The sequence below is a fragment of the Podarcis gaigeae genome (assembly GCF_964106915.1).
Source record: "Podarcis gaigeae genome assembly, chromosome: 9".
Lineage (NCBI taxonomy): Eukaryota > Metazoa > Chordata > Lepidosauria > Squamata > Lacertidae > Podarcis > Podarcis gaigeae.
The window spans coordinates 52,409,573-52,428,978 of record NC_139685.1 but is presented as its reverse complement, the minus strand read 5'-3'; the positions used below and the strand labels follow the sequence as shown (position 1 = coordinate 52,428,978).

The 19,406-nt window shown below is 42.1% G+C and overlaps 1 protein-coding gene and 1 long non-coding RNA gene across 3 annotated transcripts in view; one reads left to right on the top strand and one right to left on the bottom strand.

The window, feature by feature from the left end:
* LOC310852711 (bifunctional heparan sulfate N-deacetylase/N-sulfotransferase 3) overlaps window positions 1–6,858 on the top strand; it is a 58,091-nt gene extending 51,233 nt beyond the window's left edge. The window contains exons 11-13 of one of the 2 annotated variants that reach the window (XM_083756597.1): window positions 836–945; window positions 3,872–3,974; window positions 6,327–6,858. In XM_083756597.1, the coding sequence (XP_083612723.1) occupies window positions 836–945; window positions 3,872–3,974; window positions 6,327–6,446 (333 nt within the window). In that variant the 3' untranslated portion in view covers window positions 6,447–6,858. The remainder of the gene's footprint in view (window positions 1–835; window positions 946–3,871; window positions 3,975–6,326) is intronic. The other variant, XM_083756596.1, reaches the window with a different exon arrangement.
* Window positions 6,327–19,339, bottom strand: LOC310852902. The gene is made up of 5 exons (XR_014568412.1): window positions 19,183–19,339; window positions 16,472–16,787; window positions 12,691–12,771; window positions 7,732–12,560; window positions 6,327–7,355 (listed from the first exon to the last, which is right to left on the bottom strand). It is a non-coding gene; the product is annotated as an uncharacterized lncRNA (long non-coding RNA).
* Between the last annotated feature and the right edge of the window lie 67 nt (window positions 19,340–19,406).

The window sequence follows — 19,406 nt, the reverse complement described above, 5'->3', positions numbered from 1 at the left end:
TACTGTTTCAAAATCATTTTGGCAACTGTCTGAGCCTTTCTGGATACAGCAAATATCCAGGGGCTTCTTCTCTAAAAGTTAGAATAGTACAACCCATGCATTCATTGGAATGATGTACTTCAGTATCCCCCCCCCCTTATTTTAAGGTTCTTTCACTTTCTGTCCTATCTTAAGTCCCACTATGACCATAGTAGTGACAGGCAGGCCTGCTAAATGAGGTTTCATGTGATAAGTCACTGTCAGTCTCTTTGTTGCTGTTTTGCGGTTTCCTGCTAAGATGCTGCCTGATTCGCAGGGTAAGTGGCTCACATGGTCAATCAACTTAAAAATAACCCAACTGCTTTACCTCCTAGAGCCCCTTGCTCATTCATAGTGGTCCAAGAGGATCACAAGCAATTAAAGAATGGCACACACCCAAAAAACTGTTTCCTGTTCTGCTTCTGAATTTAACTGTCACCAGACTGAATATTAAGAAACAGAAGATATACATATGTTTTTTATCTTGCTTTTGTTTTCAAAGCTACATTTGATAGCATTTTTCAGGGCAAACCATAGTTCGAATTTATCTGGGTCAAGATCTTTATTTCTCTATCATCACTAGTATTCCAAGCAGCTTCCAATTTAATATCATTTCAGACTTAATTAGTGAGCCATTTACCTCACTCCTAGATCATTAAAAGTGGTGATAAATATGAATGGATTTATTACTGATCCCCAGGGCACCTCAGTTCCTCTTAAAGACTGAGCTTTGCGTATGTGAAAAAATGTTTGAAGTCTGACAGATAATGAATTTTAAATACAGTATTCACAGTTGACTTTTCTACCCACCCCCCAGTTACTAATTATTGATGGACAGCAGCTGAGAAATGATCCAGCTATCGTGATGGACGAAGTGCAGAAGTTTCTTGGAGTTACTCCTCATTATAATTACTCAGAAGCCCTAACGTGAGTTAATTCATTGATTTATTTAACACGGTTTGCATAGTATGATAAAAGTAAGAACTGCAATAAGGAGCCAGTTCGGACAATAGTATCTCAGATTAACAAGCCAAGATATGAGTAAGCATTTTTCCTATGCACACAATCTCTTCACATAAGTTGTAATTAAAGTAGGAAGTCCATAAGTAACCATAGCTTCCCATTTTGTTTGAACTGGGGAGCAACTGGTTGCCACCTTTTGAGTAAGTTTGACTCAGCTTCAAACCATTGAAGACTGCCTTTTAAATACACTAGCTCACATGTTGTTGTTTTTTGCTAGCCTACTAAGGGGCTAGTGGACTGATTTCATGCTAGCCATAGAGGGAAAGCCTCCTCCTCCTCCATGTGCTGTATATGAAAGCCAACCTGTCAACACAGTTGGCAGAAAGCCTTTTTATTAGCTTGCTAATAAAAATGCTTTCTGCCAACTGTGTTGACAGAGAGGGACAAAGCTGAGGAATTGTGACTTTCCTTCCACCTCAGACTGACAGAGAAGAGATGGAGAAATCCAGCCCGTCTCTCACTAACTCACCAGCATGGAATTCTGTGCACTTGCTACCTACTGATACCTGGTGGCTTGCTAAATACCAAGTTGTTTTAGAATTCTGGCTTGTTCCAAACTTCCTGGTTCAGAAGAAACAAGAAATTGTGGTTTATTTGAGCCTTTTTAATTTGCTTTAATTTGTTTTATTTACAACCCATGCAAAGGGTCAGCATATACAGGCAAAAAGCACAAAACAAATTGTCTTATTAAGTCAAGACATGATCATCCGAACCAGCTCACTGTTTCTAATTTTAGAAATATGTGGGTTTTTAAAAGCCTCCCCCCCCCCCATTTAATTCCCATGGATAAATATGTACTCATACATGACCTTATGACATCACGATTTCCTTTCGGGAGTGGAGGTGGGAACAACCCAGCTAATTCACAATAATCCTGTTAGCTGTACACAACCACTGGGAAGAAAACTATTTCTGTAAATCTTACTTTAAACATGCATATGGTGAACCACTTCAGAACAGTCAAGACACCAGACAGAAAAAACAAGGACTGTTCTCTATAAATTAGTTCTGCTTTTGAATGGATAAGTGGAACGCCTTTTCACCTCTTTGCTCAGCAGCAGAAGAATCACTATCCATAAGCAGCAAGGACAGAAGCTGCTTTTGATTAGAAAGGCACAACAATGCCAGTGTCAGGGATACAGGACCCACTGTGTATATAATAAATAGTCATGTACACAAACCATTTTGATTCAAACATTTATTCACTTGCCCTTAAAATGAGATTGATAACCTTAGTCTGCTCTTTTGTATGAAATCCCATTGTCTGTTTTCATAAGAAGCTCTCAAAAAAGAATAGTGTTCATTCCCAGACAGTTCTCTATTTAACGCCTCTTAGTCAATTGTGCTGTTCTTTTTTTGTTGAGTATGTGGCAAAAAAACCCGACTTTATCTTCCATGAGATAAAGTCAAGTGCATTGTAAAGACATAATGGATCAAATTCACCCCTAGAGTAATTCTATTGAACTTTCAGCCTCTTTTACACCATACTGCTTGACCTGGATGCTGTGAATTATTCCCATCTGCATCTAATTCCAGCGCATGCTTTTCTTTCCTGTCTACTCTTGTTTGCGAACAATGATTTGTTAAAAGATTTCTATTTAGGGTTTCTTGTTCACTTAAATGATCTGATACAGCTCTCATAAAAGTACACTCTGAATTTATTTAACCTTGGATGTCTTCTTTTCTTTTTCCATGCAGTTTATATAAGCTGGTGAATATTAATCTTTGCTTAAACCACCAGCACCCAATATTTTGGACAAGTGTGTCACATATGAAGTCGAGTATGACATAGTGCCTCTCTATTGTGCACTACTGTGCCATAATAATCCACCCCATGCCTTGGAGTAGTGAAAACAGTCTACTTTTTAAAAGAACTAAACAAATTCATGGCAGATGCTATTAATTAACTACTAGTCATAATGGCCTTATGTTACTTTGGGCATGAGATGCAGTATGTCTCTGAAAACCAGTTCTGGGGTACCCAAGCATGAGCGCTATTGCATTCATGTCCTGCTTGATGGCTTCCCATAAGCATTTGGCTGGCCACTGTGAGAACAGAACATTGCATTAGATAAGCTTTTGATTTAATCTAGCAAGACTCTTCTTATATTCATGCAAACATGGTCCCTCCCAGAAAATGGGCATGGATGGCACAGGGGGAGCCATCACACGGGCTCCTCACATTGAACCTGGAATTTCTGTTACTCTCATGGTCTGTGAAGGAAGAACATTGTAATGACTCCCACACTAGAGGTGTTAATGGGGCTCAGTATTCTAAAGAAGGATAGGTAGAAACAATGAAACAGAACAAATGATATTCATGTTTCTGAGAACTGGTGCACATTAACCTATGGCTATGGAATCCATGCAGTTGGTTACCCAAGCTGCAAATACAATAGTTTTGTTTGAATTTTCCTGTAAAGCATCTTTTGACAGGTAAACTGTCCTTTTTCACACACACAAAGAAATCCCGTAATGCATTTGCAGGGGATCACACAGCACCATATTTGAAAGACTGCACCTCATGAAATTTGATTGAAGTCCAATAAACTAATGGACATGTTACCATTATTGTTCCTTCTTCCATGTAGAAGATGATGAGTGCTCAGTGGTGTCACCTTTCTTTGAGGGAGCAGCAAGGAAGTGCTTCATCAGCATGTGGTGGCAGTGGATGAGTCCATTCATGATGCTTCATTTAGAGGTCATCATATGAACTAGCTCTCAGTTTATGCAGATAAGGCAACAATGCAATATGGCTTGTATTTCACCTTTTTTTCCCCACACACAGAATGATGTTATTCATTGTATCTAAAGGCATTATATGTTTCAGGTTTGACTCACACAAGGGCTTCTGGTGTCAACTCTTAGAAGAAGGAAAAACAAAATGTCTTGGAAAGAGCAAAGGCAGAAAGTACCCTCCAATGGATTCTGAGGTAAACTCTTTATCAGTTGTGCTGTGGATAAGATCCAGCCAAACATACATACTTCAGAGTGATTTCAGTGAAAGAAACCTTAAGTTCATACTTAACTCTTCCCTTAAGATGAATGGGACTTAACAACAACTTAGGATGAATTGTAATGTACCCAGTATGCCATTTACTTCATTTGCAATTCATCCATATGGATTGTTGTAAAAATTTGCATATTTTTATTTAGAACTAAGCCTCTCAGCAAAAGCACACAAAAGTTATTGTCATATGCAATGTCTTGATTATTCAGATTTTTGTGTTACTTGAAAAGGACCAGAATGTTAATTAAATTTATCCTGGATTTAGTTAATTTATTCCTAAATTTGTTAGGAATCCCCTTTATCTCAGGTGCACAAGTCCTGTTTCTCAAATGCAGATATGAACACTTACATGCATGAGGTGGAGCCTTGGTTGGACTTTAGGATTCAAGCACCAGGAAGGGACAGAGGATAATGACCTCAGAGTCACAAACACAGACACAAGGCACAGGGGGAAATTTGCTCATTAAATGCTTGGCTTAACATCATAGATACATTAGGGGTAACTACTCCACATAAATCATCCTAAATGATTCTGTAAAACTACCTCATATTTCAGAATTCAGTCTTGCAGGTTGCTGGAAAAAATGAAGAATGTTTATTTAGTTACAGCATTCATACTTTCCCCTTTAGCCAGAAAGACTCTGAAAGCAGCTTACAAAAATTGGTTCTAAGATGGTCCCTGTCCTCAGGCTCACAATCTAAGAAGACATGGCACATCAGGGGGGAAAGGAATGAGAGGGAAGAGGGGAAAACAAGCTCAGTCACAAGTTCTTAAAATTACAGTTCTTAAAGTTACAACCAATGTCAGTGGCAATTCTGTCTGATTTCTCCTTGATAGGGCAGCCCATCCCCTAAAGCACTCTTCACCCCAGATCAGATCTCTATCAGTATTGTATGCTGCAGCCCTTAAGAAATTGATGCATTGAAAGATCTTTTATGTGGTATATTTACAAATAATTGGATAAATGTTCACATTTATTCATAAATGATTAAAGTATGATCAGAGAGGAGTGGGAGACTTTTAGTTTTTATTCACAAACATGGTTTTACAATAAAGCTCACTACCGTGTAGAGAATATCTTACACAATATCACATGGCTATTTTATTGGCTCTACAAATTCAGGAAAGACATTGAAATTGTTCCAATACTCTAAAACTAGATTAGGGTCTAGGCAATCAAGCTAGATCCATTACTACTATTTAACCTAGTAATGTGGACAAAAGATTTGTGATTGCTTAGGACAGAAAGCCAATATAGTACCCCCCTCCCCAGATGTTGTTGAATTACAGTTTCCATCATCCTTTACCTTTGGCCATAACAACTGGGGCTGTTGCTATAGTCAATGACATCTGGACAGCATTACTCAGCTACTCCTGGTTTAGGACTACTAAAATGATCCAAGATAAGTGAAGTATACTATCACACGTTAAAATTCTTTTTCCTCTATCAGGTGCATACTCAAGATAATTAAATGTGAGTTAGTCTGAAACCACCCTACAGTTACAATCAGGAAAAGTAGGGGAAGGGTGATGCGGGATTAAGATTGTACTCATAGTTCAAATATGTTAGCCTCTAAAATGGGAGTCAAACATGTGCCCCTCCAAATATTGTTGGGGCAGTATCCAACGAAGTAGTTCCACTTGTACTTCTGGCAGCACAACAGAACTTCCTCTCCCTCTCTGCTCCCCCAAGCTCCATAAATCTGTTCTGGGGGTTCCCCCAACCTTTGGACTCCAACTCCCACAGCCAACGTGGCAACGGGCAGGGGCTTGGGAATCGTAGTCCAGTGGCATCTGAAGAACCACAGGCTACCTACCACCTGTCTAGCTCCAGGACCAGCAGTTTGTCCCATCTTGAGAGGTTGTTGTGGAAAGAGGAGGACTCACTAGCATTAGAGCACTATTATAGTCTCACAGAGAAGGCATGGGAGTGTTAAATCTCTTTGGTAACAAATCCCAAGGTAGCCCTTGGGACACCTTTTCAGAGACTCTAATACTGCCTTAAGCTTTTGGAAAAGGTTCTGCAAGTGTAGCTCCAACTGCTGGAAATGGAAGCTGTGTGTGCAGGAAACATTTTTCTGTGTAGTGTCATTAGATGGATTACATTGTCTGTGCCTTAAGTAATTCAATTGCTGATACTTAGTTCCAAATGTGATTTACAAAAAAAATTAAAAATGGATTGAGTTCAGATCAAGATAAAGTAAATTGGAAGACAAAATACTGTAGACACTGTAGTATTTCCCCAAATAAAATGTTGGTTTTTGTATCCCTCAGTGCAGGGTTTTTCTGTCAAGCTACTACAGAGATCACAATGTGGAACTCTCAAAGCTTCTACACAAATTGGGACAACCCCTTCCATCATGGCTGAGACAGGAGCTACAAAAAGTGAGATAGCATTGGGGAAAATGCTTCTAGAGAGAGCTGTTCTTCACTTCAAGTATAATCAGACCTAAAGTCTCTAGTAGCTACAAGAAAGCTGTTGGGAAATCTATCTCTTCAAGAGAACAAAAATGTGAGGCTTGTGCCATATGCTGGCAAGTGGACTGTGAAAGTGTGTGCACTTGTGTCTCTGGAAGTGCATGGCATTTCATTACAATTTCTGGTTTCATGGAGGTTACATAGGGAAGGTCGTCTGGGCCAGCTCCCACTTATTTCATTGGGGCTGGCACAAGAGAACTTCTAGTGGGTTGTGCAAAGGTGGAAATAAAAAGCAACTGGCCTAGGTTTAAAAACAACAATATACAACTGTCCAAAATCAAAATAAATATTTACAATTTTATATATTATATTCATATCAGTTTACGAATATTGTGTCTCATGTCAGTTTTGTAACCCACTGTCTGCCTGCTGTTTCTTATTGTTTGATTACAATGCTGTGTCTTTTTTAAAATGAGAAAATACGTAGCACAAAATGCCAGATGTATTCCCCCTTTGCAATCTGATTCAAAGCACTGAACTAGGTTTTTTTTAAAGTCAGTTTATGTCGTTTAGAAATACAACATAGGTGGGGAATGCATCATAGTATTCAAAGAAATGAGACTATGTATTTGAGTTGGCTGGCTGAATTCTTTCACCTCAATTCACTGAACTGGGAGTTGCTGTAGCATTGTGGAACCTGTCCCTTCCTGAACAGATGGCTGATGGAAGAAGTGCTGCAGATGCTCTGCTTGTAGATCAGCATCAGAAGTGCATGTCCAACCAGGGCTTCTAGATAGTTAAGATTTTCCCGAAGTACAGAAGATTCTCCCAAATCACAGTCTTACACATTCTATTCACCTTTTACTGCATCAGGGTCTTTGGCCACTGCAGGAAAAATAAAGGTAAAGGTAAAGGTACCCCTGCCCGTATGGGCCAGTCTTGACAGACTCTGGGGTTGTGCGCCCATCTCACTCAAGAGGCCAGGGGCCAGCGCTGTCCGGAGACACTTCCGGGTCACGTGGCCAGCGTGACATCGCTGCTCTGGCCAGAGCCAGAGCCAGAGCCGCACACGGAAACGCCGTTTACCTTCCCGCTGGTAAGCGGTCCCTATTTATCTACTTGCACCCGGAGGTGCTTTCGAACTGCTAGGTTGGCAGGCGCTGGGACCGAGCAGCGGGAGCGCACCCCGCCGCAGGGATTCGAACTGCCGACCTTTCGATCGGCAAGTCCTAGGCGCTGAGGCTTTAACCCACAGCGCCACCTGCGTCCCTCCGCAGGAAAAATACTTAGGCATAATTTACAAGACTTTGATTGTTTTGCTTGAATGCCACAAACAAAAACCCTTACATTGTTGAAGCAAAGAATTCCAAAATAATTAAATCCAAACTTGTAAAATAATTTTTCAGGTTCACAGGAGTAAAAAATCATGTCAGAGAAATAATTGTATTTTTTTTTAAAAAAATATCCTTTTTTTAGTCAGCCTTTTGCCATTAGCTAAGCTGATTTCCCATCCCAAGTTCCCCTCCTCCTGCCTAAAATTGGAAAAGATTCCACTGATTCACTAGTCCTACATCAGACAGAGAAAGTGGCAAGTAGCATACTCATATCTGATTTGCTTTTTTTACATCATTACGTGTTCTACATGCTTTGGATTTCTTAGCTACTATATTATGCATTTCTTTAGTATTTTCAAAATGAACAGATTCATAAGCTATGGAAAGACATTTGGAGGGAATATCTGCAGTTAAGTTAATACAACAAATTAATCACAATTATTTTTTAAGCAATGAACATTATGCTGCTGGCCTAAAAAAATTATGAACAGTTAACTTTAAAAACCGATGATGAAATTTCTGAAAGCATGTAGCTCTGATAATTAATATTTTACACTATAATGACTAAATGTGTAGCAAAGCTAGAAAATATTATGAACCAAGTTTACTCTATTGATATTTGGCTCAGGGTGCTTTGAAACTAAATGGCTAGATCTCTAACCAAATATATCAAAATATTAGATATAAGACAGTAATTATGCACCATTATTTTCATTACCGTTTACTGGATGTAGCATCACCCAGCCAAGGTTAAGCACTGTTCAGTCCCAATTATTTTAATGGAAAGCTGCTCACATGCTTAAATGTGCTTGGAGCCCCCAATTTAGGAAACACTACATTGATAAGGAAATCTTTTAAGCCATTAGTCCTACTCCTTACCTTTTTGTTAGGTAAAGCAATAAACTGAGTGCAAATGGCCCCTTTATTCAATACAGAAATAACAAGAGCTCAAAATTTATCTCTGTCATTACCATTTTATGAACAAATATACAATTGTACTTGAACAACCACATGTATGCAGTATCCTTTCCATTTGTGAACGATTCTCTGCAGAAGAGTGCTTTCTTTCTTCCTCATCCTGTCATACAAAGCTATAATAGGTTCCTCCAATCTACTGGTTTTCAAACTTTTGCTTGATAAATAGAAGCTTGGCATTACTCAAAGAAAGATCTTTAGTGGCAGGCAAGTGTCCTTGAAAGATAGTTTGCTAACCACAACCAATCTTCTGAAGCAAAGTACTGGTTTTAGGCTGCAATCCTATACACACTTACCTGTAAGTCTCAATGGAGCTACTTTTGAGTACACATGTATAGGACTGCACTGTGAAGAATCCAAAAATTCAGGTAGGCATTTTATACCGCCCACTAGTTTAAATGACTGCACAAACAAATGCCAGAATAAATTCCAGCATAAATCTTTACATATTTACTTTAACATAGTTCTTATGAAAACTCATGGAAGTGACTTTGAAAGTTGGCTATCTGAAACAGTTGTGTCAGTAAAAACAACAACAGTGTGGTTATTTACAGAACATCATTATTATTAAAGGTACACACACCAAAAGGGAAACAAACAATGAAGTAACCCAAGCAATCCTTGCAGTTACACATGGTTCTGCTGCAGTATTTGCCCAGTACTACACATGAGAAAATGAGGAGTGGAACTAATCTTCAAAATATATTGTACAGATTATCCTTATTATTGCTGGAAAATGTGAAGCTTCCTCAGGAAGAATAAAATAGGTATTTCAGTGTTTATAGATGTAATATTCTTCTCATTCACATTGAATGAAAATTGCTGGAAATGTTTTTCTCAAATTTTTTAAAAGAAAATAAAACTAGACATTATTCTGATAGTGGCATGATTTCTGCTGTGCAACAATAAACTCTGATAAAAAACAGCCTCTCCACATTGTAGTGACTTTATTCTAATGCAGTTTCTTTTACTGTTTGACATCAAGTTACAACGTACTATAGAAACAGCTGCCTCAGAGATATTATTTTTTTGAAGCTGCCTGCTGTTTCTATGTTAATAACATTATTCTGAGGGGCTCTTTGTTTTACTGCCTTGTCATTTTACTATCTTTCATGGCAGAATTTTTCAAGTGTGCTACAGTTACACATCCAAAGTATTACAGTAAAGAAAAGCAATACAGAAGTCAATAAAAGTTACTCAAAACAGTGATATACCATACTGAAGACAGCCCAGCATTTTAACACTATTAAAAGTGAGAGGGAGAACAGCCTGATGTTTTCTAAACAATTTAGTTTTTGACAGCGCAGCACAGGAAAGGACCATAGCTCAGTAGCAGAATGCATGTAGAAGGCTCCATTTCCACTTAAAAGAAATACAGTGGTACCTTGGTTCTCAAACTTAATCCATTCCGGGAGTCTGTTTGACTCCCGAAACTGTTCAAAAACCAAGGTGTGGCTTCCGATTGGCTGCAGAAGCTTCCTGCACTCTAGCAGAAGCTGCGTCGGATGTTCAGCTTCCCAAAAACGTTGGCAAACCGGAACACTTACTTCCAGGCTTGCGGCATCCGGCAGCCGATTTGTTCAACAACTAAGCCATTTGAGAACCAAGGTACCACTGTAACCTGTGTGACGCTGCTGAAAACAGTTCCCCAGTAAAATCAAACATGACAATGCTGCAAGTTATATCTTGCCTGCACTCCATTTCATTGGCTGTTGGTTTAGCTTATATTCCAAAAACATCTAATTTTAGCCTGAGGTCACAATACTGGGAAAGACCCCAGCCACTATCGATCAGGGTAGGTAATACAGATGAATGGTTAGACAGGCAAACTGCTCAAAACTACTTTCCAACCCTATAAAGCTATGTGTACCTATGAAGAACTGCCACCTCTGGATGGTTAAATGAGCAAAGCCACATGGATGTATCCAGTCCAGCAATTATTTACACCATCTATTACTGATATTTACATGCAGAAAGAAGCAGTCCATATCCCAGAAGATCTACTACTACTTGATCTCCACAGCCTGGGTCTTGCATGCAAAATCATGTAGCCTGTGTACATTTTGTCCCCTGCTCTTAACTTCCTTCTTTATATTATTATTTATGTCTCTCCTTGGCATCAAAAAGCCCTGCTCAAATTGTATTAAGTCATAAGTAAAGACATTCATGCAATTCCCATACAAATTCCTGATTTCCAAGGATCTTTGTTGAAGTATTGGTGTTTGGGATTCTCACCCACAATCTGTGTGGCAGTTCAGGTTTTTATATTATTTCAGTGCAATGGAACAAAATCCTTAAGGCAAATAATGGGAACTCTCCAGTGGCACCCCCACCCTAAATTTCCCACTCTGAGAAAGGGCTGTTCCTTAATATGAGGCATTATTCTGCCATGGCAAATACAGTGGTACCTCGGGTTACAGATGCTTCAGGTTATAGACTCCGCTAACCCAGAAATAGTTCCTTCTGGTTAAGAACTTTGCTTTAGGATGAGAACAGAAATTGTGCTCTGGCGGCGTGGCAGCAGCGGGAGGCCCCATTAGCTAAAGTGGTACCTCAGGTTAAGAACAGTTTCAGGTTAAGAACGGACCACCAGAACGAATTAAGTTCTTAACCCGAGGTACCACTGTACTGCTTAAGTAGTAGTAAGTTGTTAAAACTGTAACAACGTACTACTATTTAACTTTAAATAGCATTTGCCAATGTCGCTGCTACTCTTTTGGGCCAACATTCCAATCTTGGGACCTCCCTCGAGCGGGGGGGGGGGGGAATGGGAGAGAGGTACTTGGGTGGCAAAGCTTAAGTTCTTTTATGTAGTGTATGCTTGGGGTTTTTCTGTCAGCATCACTTGCAGAAGTTCTCTATTCGCTTGTTATGTTTCCTTGGTGGCGAGAGAGGTTGGGGTGGCCTGGGGTGTGGTTGATCATCTTTGGCTGGCTGCAGTGGGATTTGTTTGTGGGTTATGAGCTCTTTCTAGTGTGAGTGGGCATTATTATCTTAGAAGGTGTTCAGTAGGGCCAGTTCTGGGGTGACTTCTAGTACCTGTTTATTTTGCTTATTTCTGGTATGACTGCGCACACTCCTTTTCTGACTGGATCCTTGATTACATGGTTTGGTGGGATCTGTTGGTTCAGACACAGCATATGTCTGAGAAGTCCCCACGTGGGATCATGGGGAGGAGGTGTGAGTGAAAAACTGTTGTGACATTGATGTCCTTGGCAACTTGGAAGCTGTGGTGGGATCCAGAAATGGCAACCTGGAGCCCCACTGACCACTTAACTGCTCTTTTCTCCATCAGCTTGGAAGCTTTTTCTGAGACGTTTGCAGGGTATGATAGTATCCTTGGTCATTTGAACATCTTTATCAAGATGCTAACCTTTTATCAGTTGTGCTTCAAGGGAAGCTCACCAATCCTCTGATCCTTTAATATTTTCCAGCCCAGATAGAAGTTAACCAAAGGATCTCACAAGTCATCTCCTTGCAGGAGCAAGGAAGCATAGGAGAAACCGATGCACCACAAAAGCATCTTGGATGGGATGGCTTTCAAAGAGGGCTAGACAACTGCATGGAGAGGCCTATCAAAGGCAACTAGCCGTGATGGCTATGCTCAGCCTCCCCTGTTAGAGGGAGGAATGCTTCTGAAAAGCACTTGCTGGAAGCCACAGATTCCCCAAACATGTTTCACAAGGACCCCTTCCTTCCCTCTGCCCCAGTACCTGAGGGTTGTCACGTCTCTCCATGGATTTGGCCAGAACAAAGTATATGTTGGGGGAAGGCTCCCGCCCTGCAAAGAAAATGGAGGAATCAGCAGGCGCCTGGCTTCCAGCCAGGCTAGCACCAGTCTGGCGCATGAGGGTGGGGGACACGGGAAGGAAGTATTCCTATAGTATAGGGCACTCAATTGGCATTTCCACCTAACTGAACTCTAAGCCTTTCCCCCTTTTGTTCTGCCCTGTCTCTCTCCCAAGCAAGATGCAAGCTCTTGCTGGAAGCCACTGGTGGGGGGAGTGTTCCTATGATTCCCAAATGTTTCAGAAGCATCTTTTTGTTCCTTTAGCTGCTTGTGGGTTAAACCATAGAGCCTAGGGCTTGCCGATCAGAAGGTTGGTGGTTCGAAAGCACGTCAAAGTGCAAGTAGATAAATAGGTACCGCTCTGGTGGGAAGGTAAACGGCGTTTCCGTGCTCTGCTCTGGTTTGCCAGAAGCGGCTTAGTCATGCTGGCCACATGACCCGGAAGCTGTCCACCGGCTCCCTTGGCCAGTAAAGCGAGATAAGTGCCGCAACCCCAGAGTCGTCCGCGACTGGACCAAATGGTCAGGGGTCCCTTTACCTATAATCATAGCATAGCAGGGTTGGAAGGTATCCCAAGGGTCATCTAGTCCAACCCCCAGCAACGCAAGAATCCTGCCCACAGCCAGCCCTGCCTGGACTCCAAACTCCAGGCTTCTGGTCACCATTGCAATTCTGCATGATGTGGAGAAAGGGGAGAGAGAAATGTGTTGCTTACACTCTGATAACACTCATATGAGATCCACACCATGCAGCCCTTCCAATAACTAAAGTCTAAAGGGCTGTCACATGGAGGATGGAGCAAGCTTGTTTTCTCCTGCTCCAGAGGCCCTTAGGGCCTGAAGCAGTGACTCACCTTCCTTGGAAGTTTTTAAGCAGCGCTTGGATGGCCATCAGCCATGGATCATCCAGTTGAGATTCCTTCATTGCAGGGGGTTGGACTAGATGACCCCCGCGTTCCCTTCCAACTCTACAATTCTATGATGCTATGTTTTAAAGAGCATCCAATGCACCTTTAAAGCACATGACTTCCCCTGAAATGATTTGTGCTATTGTGGCTTCCCTCTCACAGACCTACAATCCCCAGAACCCCTAACTACAATTCCCAGGAACATTTGGGGAAAGACATCTGCTTTTTAGAACAGGGATGGAGAACCTGCAGTTTGCTCACCCCCATTTTCTAGAAACCAGGAATGGGAAGCTCAAGTGCTTCTAACGGTATGGTTATAGGGAGCAGCATGTATAAAATATTGAATGTAATAGGGTTATTAAGGTAATTGTATCAAAATTATTATGGGAATGTTAAGGAGGGTGAGAAAGAGAGATTTTGGAATTCTGGTGGTGAGTGATGACTGGATGATGGTTTGAAAGGGAGCTTGAATGTGAGGCAGTTGAGAGTAAGTTGAGAGCAGTGGGTTCTGGAGGGGGTGGTTGGGCAACTAACTATTCAGTTTAGGATCAGTAGACTAGTCGTCAGTGTTGTAATAAAGCAGCATATAAAATAAAGAGAATTTGAGGCCATAAGTCTCTCTTAGTGAGAGTGCAGTACCTAGCATCTGGACCAAACATTGATATTTTTTGCTCTTTTCTAGTTTCATAGGTTTACGTTCTGGTTCTAATGATGTAATGGGGTGGGGGCTCTTTAAATACTGGGGGCTGCTACACACTCCTTTTCTTCTTAAAAAACACACAATAATTTCCCCTCGTTTTCAAAAGCACATGCATTGTCTCTTTCTTTTTTTTAATAATATTTATTAAAGATTTTCTTAATACAATAAAGAAGAAAAAACAAAAGAACAACAAAGAAGAAAAAAAGAAAAAGCACTTACACCTTATACAAAAAGCATACCACAACCGAATCAATTAGATAATAACCATATTTTCTTCACTTTTTGGACTTCCTCACATCTCTCGTTCCTGCGTTCCTGGTTTATAAAACTTTAACCAGCAATTTATAACCTTGTTTCAATTCTTATTTTATAATTTTCCAATATTGTGTCCCTAACTTTAGATACTTTTATCCAAACCTTAAATACTTAATTTAGACATAATATTTATCCAAAATTTATCTTTTCTTAAATTTCACTTGTCTTCATATTCTTTTCAACTAGCTTAGTGGTGCCATGTTATTTACAGTCTTGCATCTTTCTTAACACTCATACAATTTGCAATGTTTTTGTAAATGGTCCTTAAATTTATTCCAGTCCTCTTCCACTGCTTCCTCTCCCAGGTCTCGGATTCTGCCAGTCATTTCTGCTAGTTCCATATACCGTATTTTTCGCCCTATAGGACACACTTTTTCCCCTCCAAAAATGAAGGGGAAATGCATGTGCGTCCTATGGGGCGAATGCAGGCTTTCGCTGAAGCCTGGAGAGCGAGAGGGGTCAGTGCGCACCGACCCCTCTCGCTCTCCAGGCTTCAGAAAGCTATCCGCAAGCCTTGCAAGCCTGGCGGGAGGTCCCACGGGCTCGCAAGGCTTGCGGGCAGCAGCCTGCAGCCCACAAGCTCGGGGGACAGCGGGGAGGCGCAGCGCCGCCACCCCGCTATTCCCCGACCTGGTCTGGAGGCTGGGGGGGGGGGAGAAGCAAGCTTGCTTCTCCCCCCCACCAGCCCCACAAGCTCGGGGGATAGCGGGGAGGCGGAGCGCCGCCACCCCGCTATTCCCCGACCTCATCTGGAGCCTGGCTGGGGGGAGAAGCAAGCTTGCTTCTCCCCCCCCCCACCAGCCCCACAAGCTCGGGGGATAGCAGGGAGGCGGAGCGCTGCCACCCCGCTATTCCCGGACCTGGTCTGGAGGCTGGCGGGCGGGGGGGTAGAAGCAAGCTTCTCCCCATCACCAGCCCCACCAGCTCGGGGGACAGCAGGGCAAGCCGCTGCCCCACGGAGGCTAGAGAAGCTGTCCCTGAAGGCAGAAAAGGGAGACGGAGCGCTCCGTCTCCTTCTTCTAGCTTGGGGATGGCTGCGCAAACCTGGGCGGGAAAAAAAAAATTTTCCCTTGATTTCCCCCCTAAAAAACTAGGTGCGTCCTATGGGCCGGTGCGTCCTATAGGGCGAAAAATACGGTAGTCTATCAGTTGCATCTGCCATTCTTCCAGTGTGGGCAAGTCTTGGATTTTCCAATGTTTAGCGACAAGTATCCTTGCTGCTGTTGTTGCATACATAAAGAATGTTCGGTCCTTCTTTAACACCCTCTGGCCAACAATGCCTAAAAGGAAGGCCTCTGGTTTCTTAGGGAAGGTATACTTAAATACCTTTTTCAACTCATTATATATCATTTCCCAGAAAGCCTTAACTCTAGGGCAAGTCCACCAGAGGAGAAAGAACGTTCCTTCAGTTTCTTTACATTTCCAACATTTATTGTCAGACAGATGATATATTTTTGCAAGCTTGACTGGAGTCATGTACCACCTATATATCATTTTCATAATATTTTCTTTCAAGGCATTACATGCCGTGAACTTCATACCGGTGGTCCATAACCTTTCCCAGTCAGCAAACATGATATTATACCCAATGTCCTGTGCCCATTTTATCATAGCTGATTTAACCGTTTCATCTTGTGTATTCCATTTTAACAGCAAGTTGTACATTCTTGAGAGTACCTTAGTCTTAGGTTCTAACAATTCTGTTTCCAACTTCGATTTTTCCACCTGGAATCCTATCTTTTTATCCAAATTAAAAACCTCTTTAATCTGAGCATAATGTAGCCAATCTCGCACTTTATCTTTTAATTTCTCCAAACTCTGCAGCCTCCAATTATCTCCGTCTTTTTCTAATATTTCCCAATATTTCAGCCATTTGGCCTCCATATTGAGTCTTTTCCGAGCCTTGGCTTCCATTGGTGATAAGCACCTTGGGGTCTTGTTTTCCAATAAGTCTTTATATTTTGTCCAGACATTAAACACTGCTTTCCTAACAATATGGTTCTTGAAAGCCTTATGACTTTTAACCTTGTCATACCACAAATATGCATTGTCTCTTTCTTCAGGTTCTTCAGTTACATTTGTTGTGAGACATTGGTGTTATATGCAGTATAGGGTTGGGAAGAAAAGAGAGAGCAACATACTGTCAGCGGAAGTCGCTGGAGAGCCTTGGCACACCCACATTTTAGCAGTGACAAAAATGAAAGGAAGAAGTGATCAGTGCAGAAGTGGGGATCATAGGGAAGCAGCAATGGCTCTGTGTCAGGCAGCACAATGTCCTGTTAAGCATCCTCTCACACTGCAGAAAAAAGGTTGCACTTAACCCTCAGTTACAGCTGTAAAAGGTAAAGGTAAAGGTACCCCTGCCCGTACGGGCCAGTCTTGACAGACTCTGGGGTTGTGCGCCCATCTCACTTAAGAGGCCAGGGGCCAGCGCTGTCCGGAGACACTTCCGGGTCACATGGCCAGTGTGACATCGCTGCTCTGGCGAGCCAGAGCCGCACACGGAAACGCCGTTTACCTTCCCTATTTATCTACTTGCACCTGGAGGTGCTTTCGAACTGCTAGGTTGGCAGGCGCTGGGACCGAGCAGCGGGAGCGCACCCCGCCGCAGGGATTCGAACCGCCGACCTTTCGATCGGCAAGTCCTAGGTGCTGAGGCTTTAACCCACAGCGCCACCTGCGTCCCCAGTTACAGCTGACTGGCAGCTTATTACATATGAAGTGAAGAACAGGAACAACTTGAGATATACATGACAATATACTCCTTGTTCTAAATTTGTGTCACAATAGTCAATCTGTGTCTAAATCTTCAACACCATTAATACCAGAGGCTATGGAGTATCTCTTGGAACATCCAAGTTGGCTAAGAAATCCTAATGAATCCACTTCAATTTATTCTAAAAGCAAAAAAATAAAAACTTGAATAAACTGTTTGGCTTTAAGTAACTGTCTGTCTGCAGCAGCACTTAATGTGACTACAAGTACGGAACAAAGCTTTAAAATTCTGGTTACAGTGCAATGCTTCCAGTATGAATTGGAATGAAAGCAGAAACTGAAACCATCCCTACTGCTCATCAACTTTTCAGAAAGCCTCTACAAACAATAATGATCAGTCCTGTTATTAAAGCACTTGGGTCACAACCCAACATTCTAGAAAGCATATATGCGCACCAAGTCTCTCTTTACCTTTGGGGAATACATACACTGCTCAAAAATTTGGGGGGAAGACATATAAATTTGGGTTGATTTGTATACTAATGACACCATCAGTCTCAACAACTGATTTGCAAAGATGGAACATTTTTGTAGTAATAAAAGGCACCACTATTTTCAATAATTCTGCTCAGCTTCATGAATCATAGAATCTTAACTATAGAGTTGAAAGAACTAGCCCAACTCCCAGCTAATGACTATAGTACCTCCCTCTGAAGAGCACAGTCAGGTGCTAAACCTTCCAAATCTGAAGCTGCAGAGGTAGACAGAGATCCTCAACATCTTCCCAGATGCGAGGAAAGTTGGAAGCTGTTTGGCAATTGCACAGCCAAAAAGCATATGGAGAGTCTTAGCATCACAGGACTCAACTGGCAATCCTTTCCTGCTGCTCCCCAGTAAAGGCGGGCAAGCAGAATGTGCCTGTTGGACTTCCCTACCTGAAAGCCCACTTCAAACAGGGACTCTCTACTCACTTGCACCCAAACTGCTATTTTCCTTCAGCAAGGGAGGATGTTGGATGTTCCTGCATAAAGGTGCTCAGGGCACTTTCAAGCAGGGATGCCCAACTAGCAACTGTCTCCTTCAAGCAGTAATCAGTGGTGTAGCGTGGGGGGTGCAGGGGGGCCGGCCGCACTGGGCGCAACATCTGGGGGTTAGGGGGCGCAAATCCACGGGTTAGGGGGCGCAAATTACTTGCCTTGCCCCGGGTGCTGACAACCCACGCTACGCCACTGGCAGTAATGTCCATTCTGGAATGCCCTTGCTGGAGGCTGGGGCAGCAGGTTTGGTGCAAGTTGCGACTAGCAAAAAAAATGTAATTATTGATTACTGCATCCCATATATGGAATATATACATAATTACAAGCAGTTAAAACATAAAAGTAACTGCATTATTTAAATATGTAAACCTTTCCCCTCAAAATTTGGTCAAAGTTAAGAAGCAAAAGCACCATCCAGTGGCCAAATTGATTTCCTACTACGTATCAGTTTTTAAGTTTTCCGGGTACGGCAGATTGAATGAAAAGCACAGTAGCACCCACCAACCATTGTTTATTTGTTTAAATGTATACAGTATCCCGAAAGGATCGCTGCTGTTTTTTAATGTTTCTCTTGACTAGGATGTGTTTGATGGCACGAATTTCTCTAGTACCAGACTATTTCACATATTTCACGCAAAGAGATCGTGGTTTCCCTACCCCACCCGAGAAACGGGTTCACGGGGCTCGATGTGCTTTGCTTAATTCGTTGCACAGTAAAACGAATACTGGACGTTATCTGTCTCCAATTCGTTACTGGGAACTACTTTGGAAACCAGTAAGAACTCTTCTGTAAATGTATCAATTCACAGGTAACTTCACGATTTGTTCCAAAACAATTCAGAACTACTAACAGGCGGCTGCCCACCAGCTGCGTTACACGTACAACCCACTCACGACTCGTGTGTAGGTTAACAGCAGCTCCGCCATAAACTAGCCTACCTTCTGTGTAAGTGGAGGCGCCCGGCCTCAGCCCCACTAAGTTTATTAATGTAGTTTCAAAGAGCTCAATGCAAGCACGACTAGTCTGCCAATTTAAGCCGTGTCGCAGGCGAGACCCCGCTTGCTTGCAAGGTACAGGCTTCCGCGAAGCGCACTTCGGAGACTGAAACCTCGCCCAACCGAAAGCGGGAGACGGTGCGCATGCGCGCCTCGCACCAACGGCT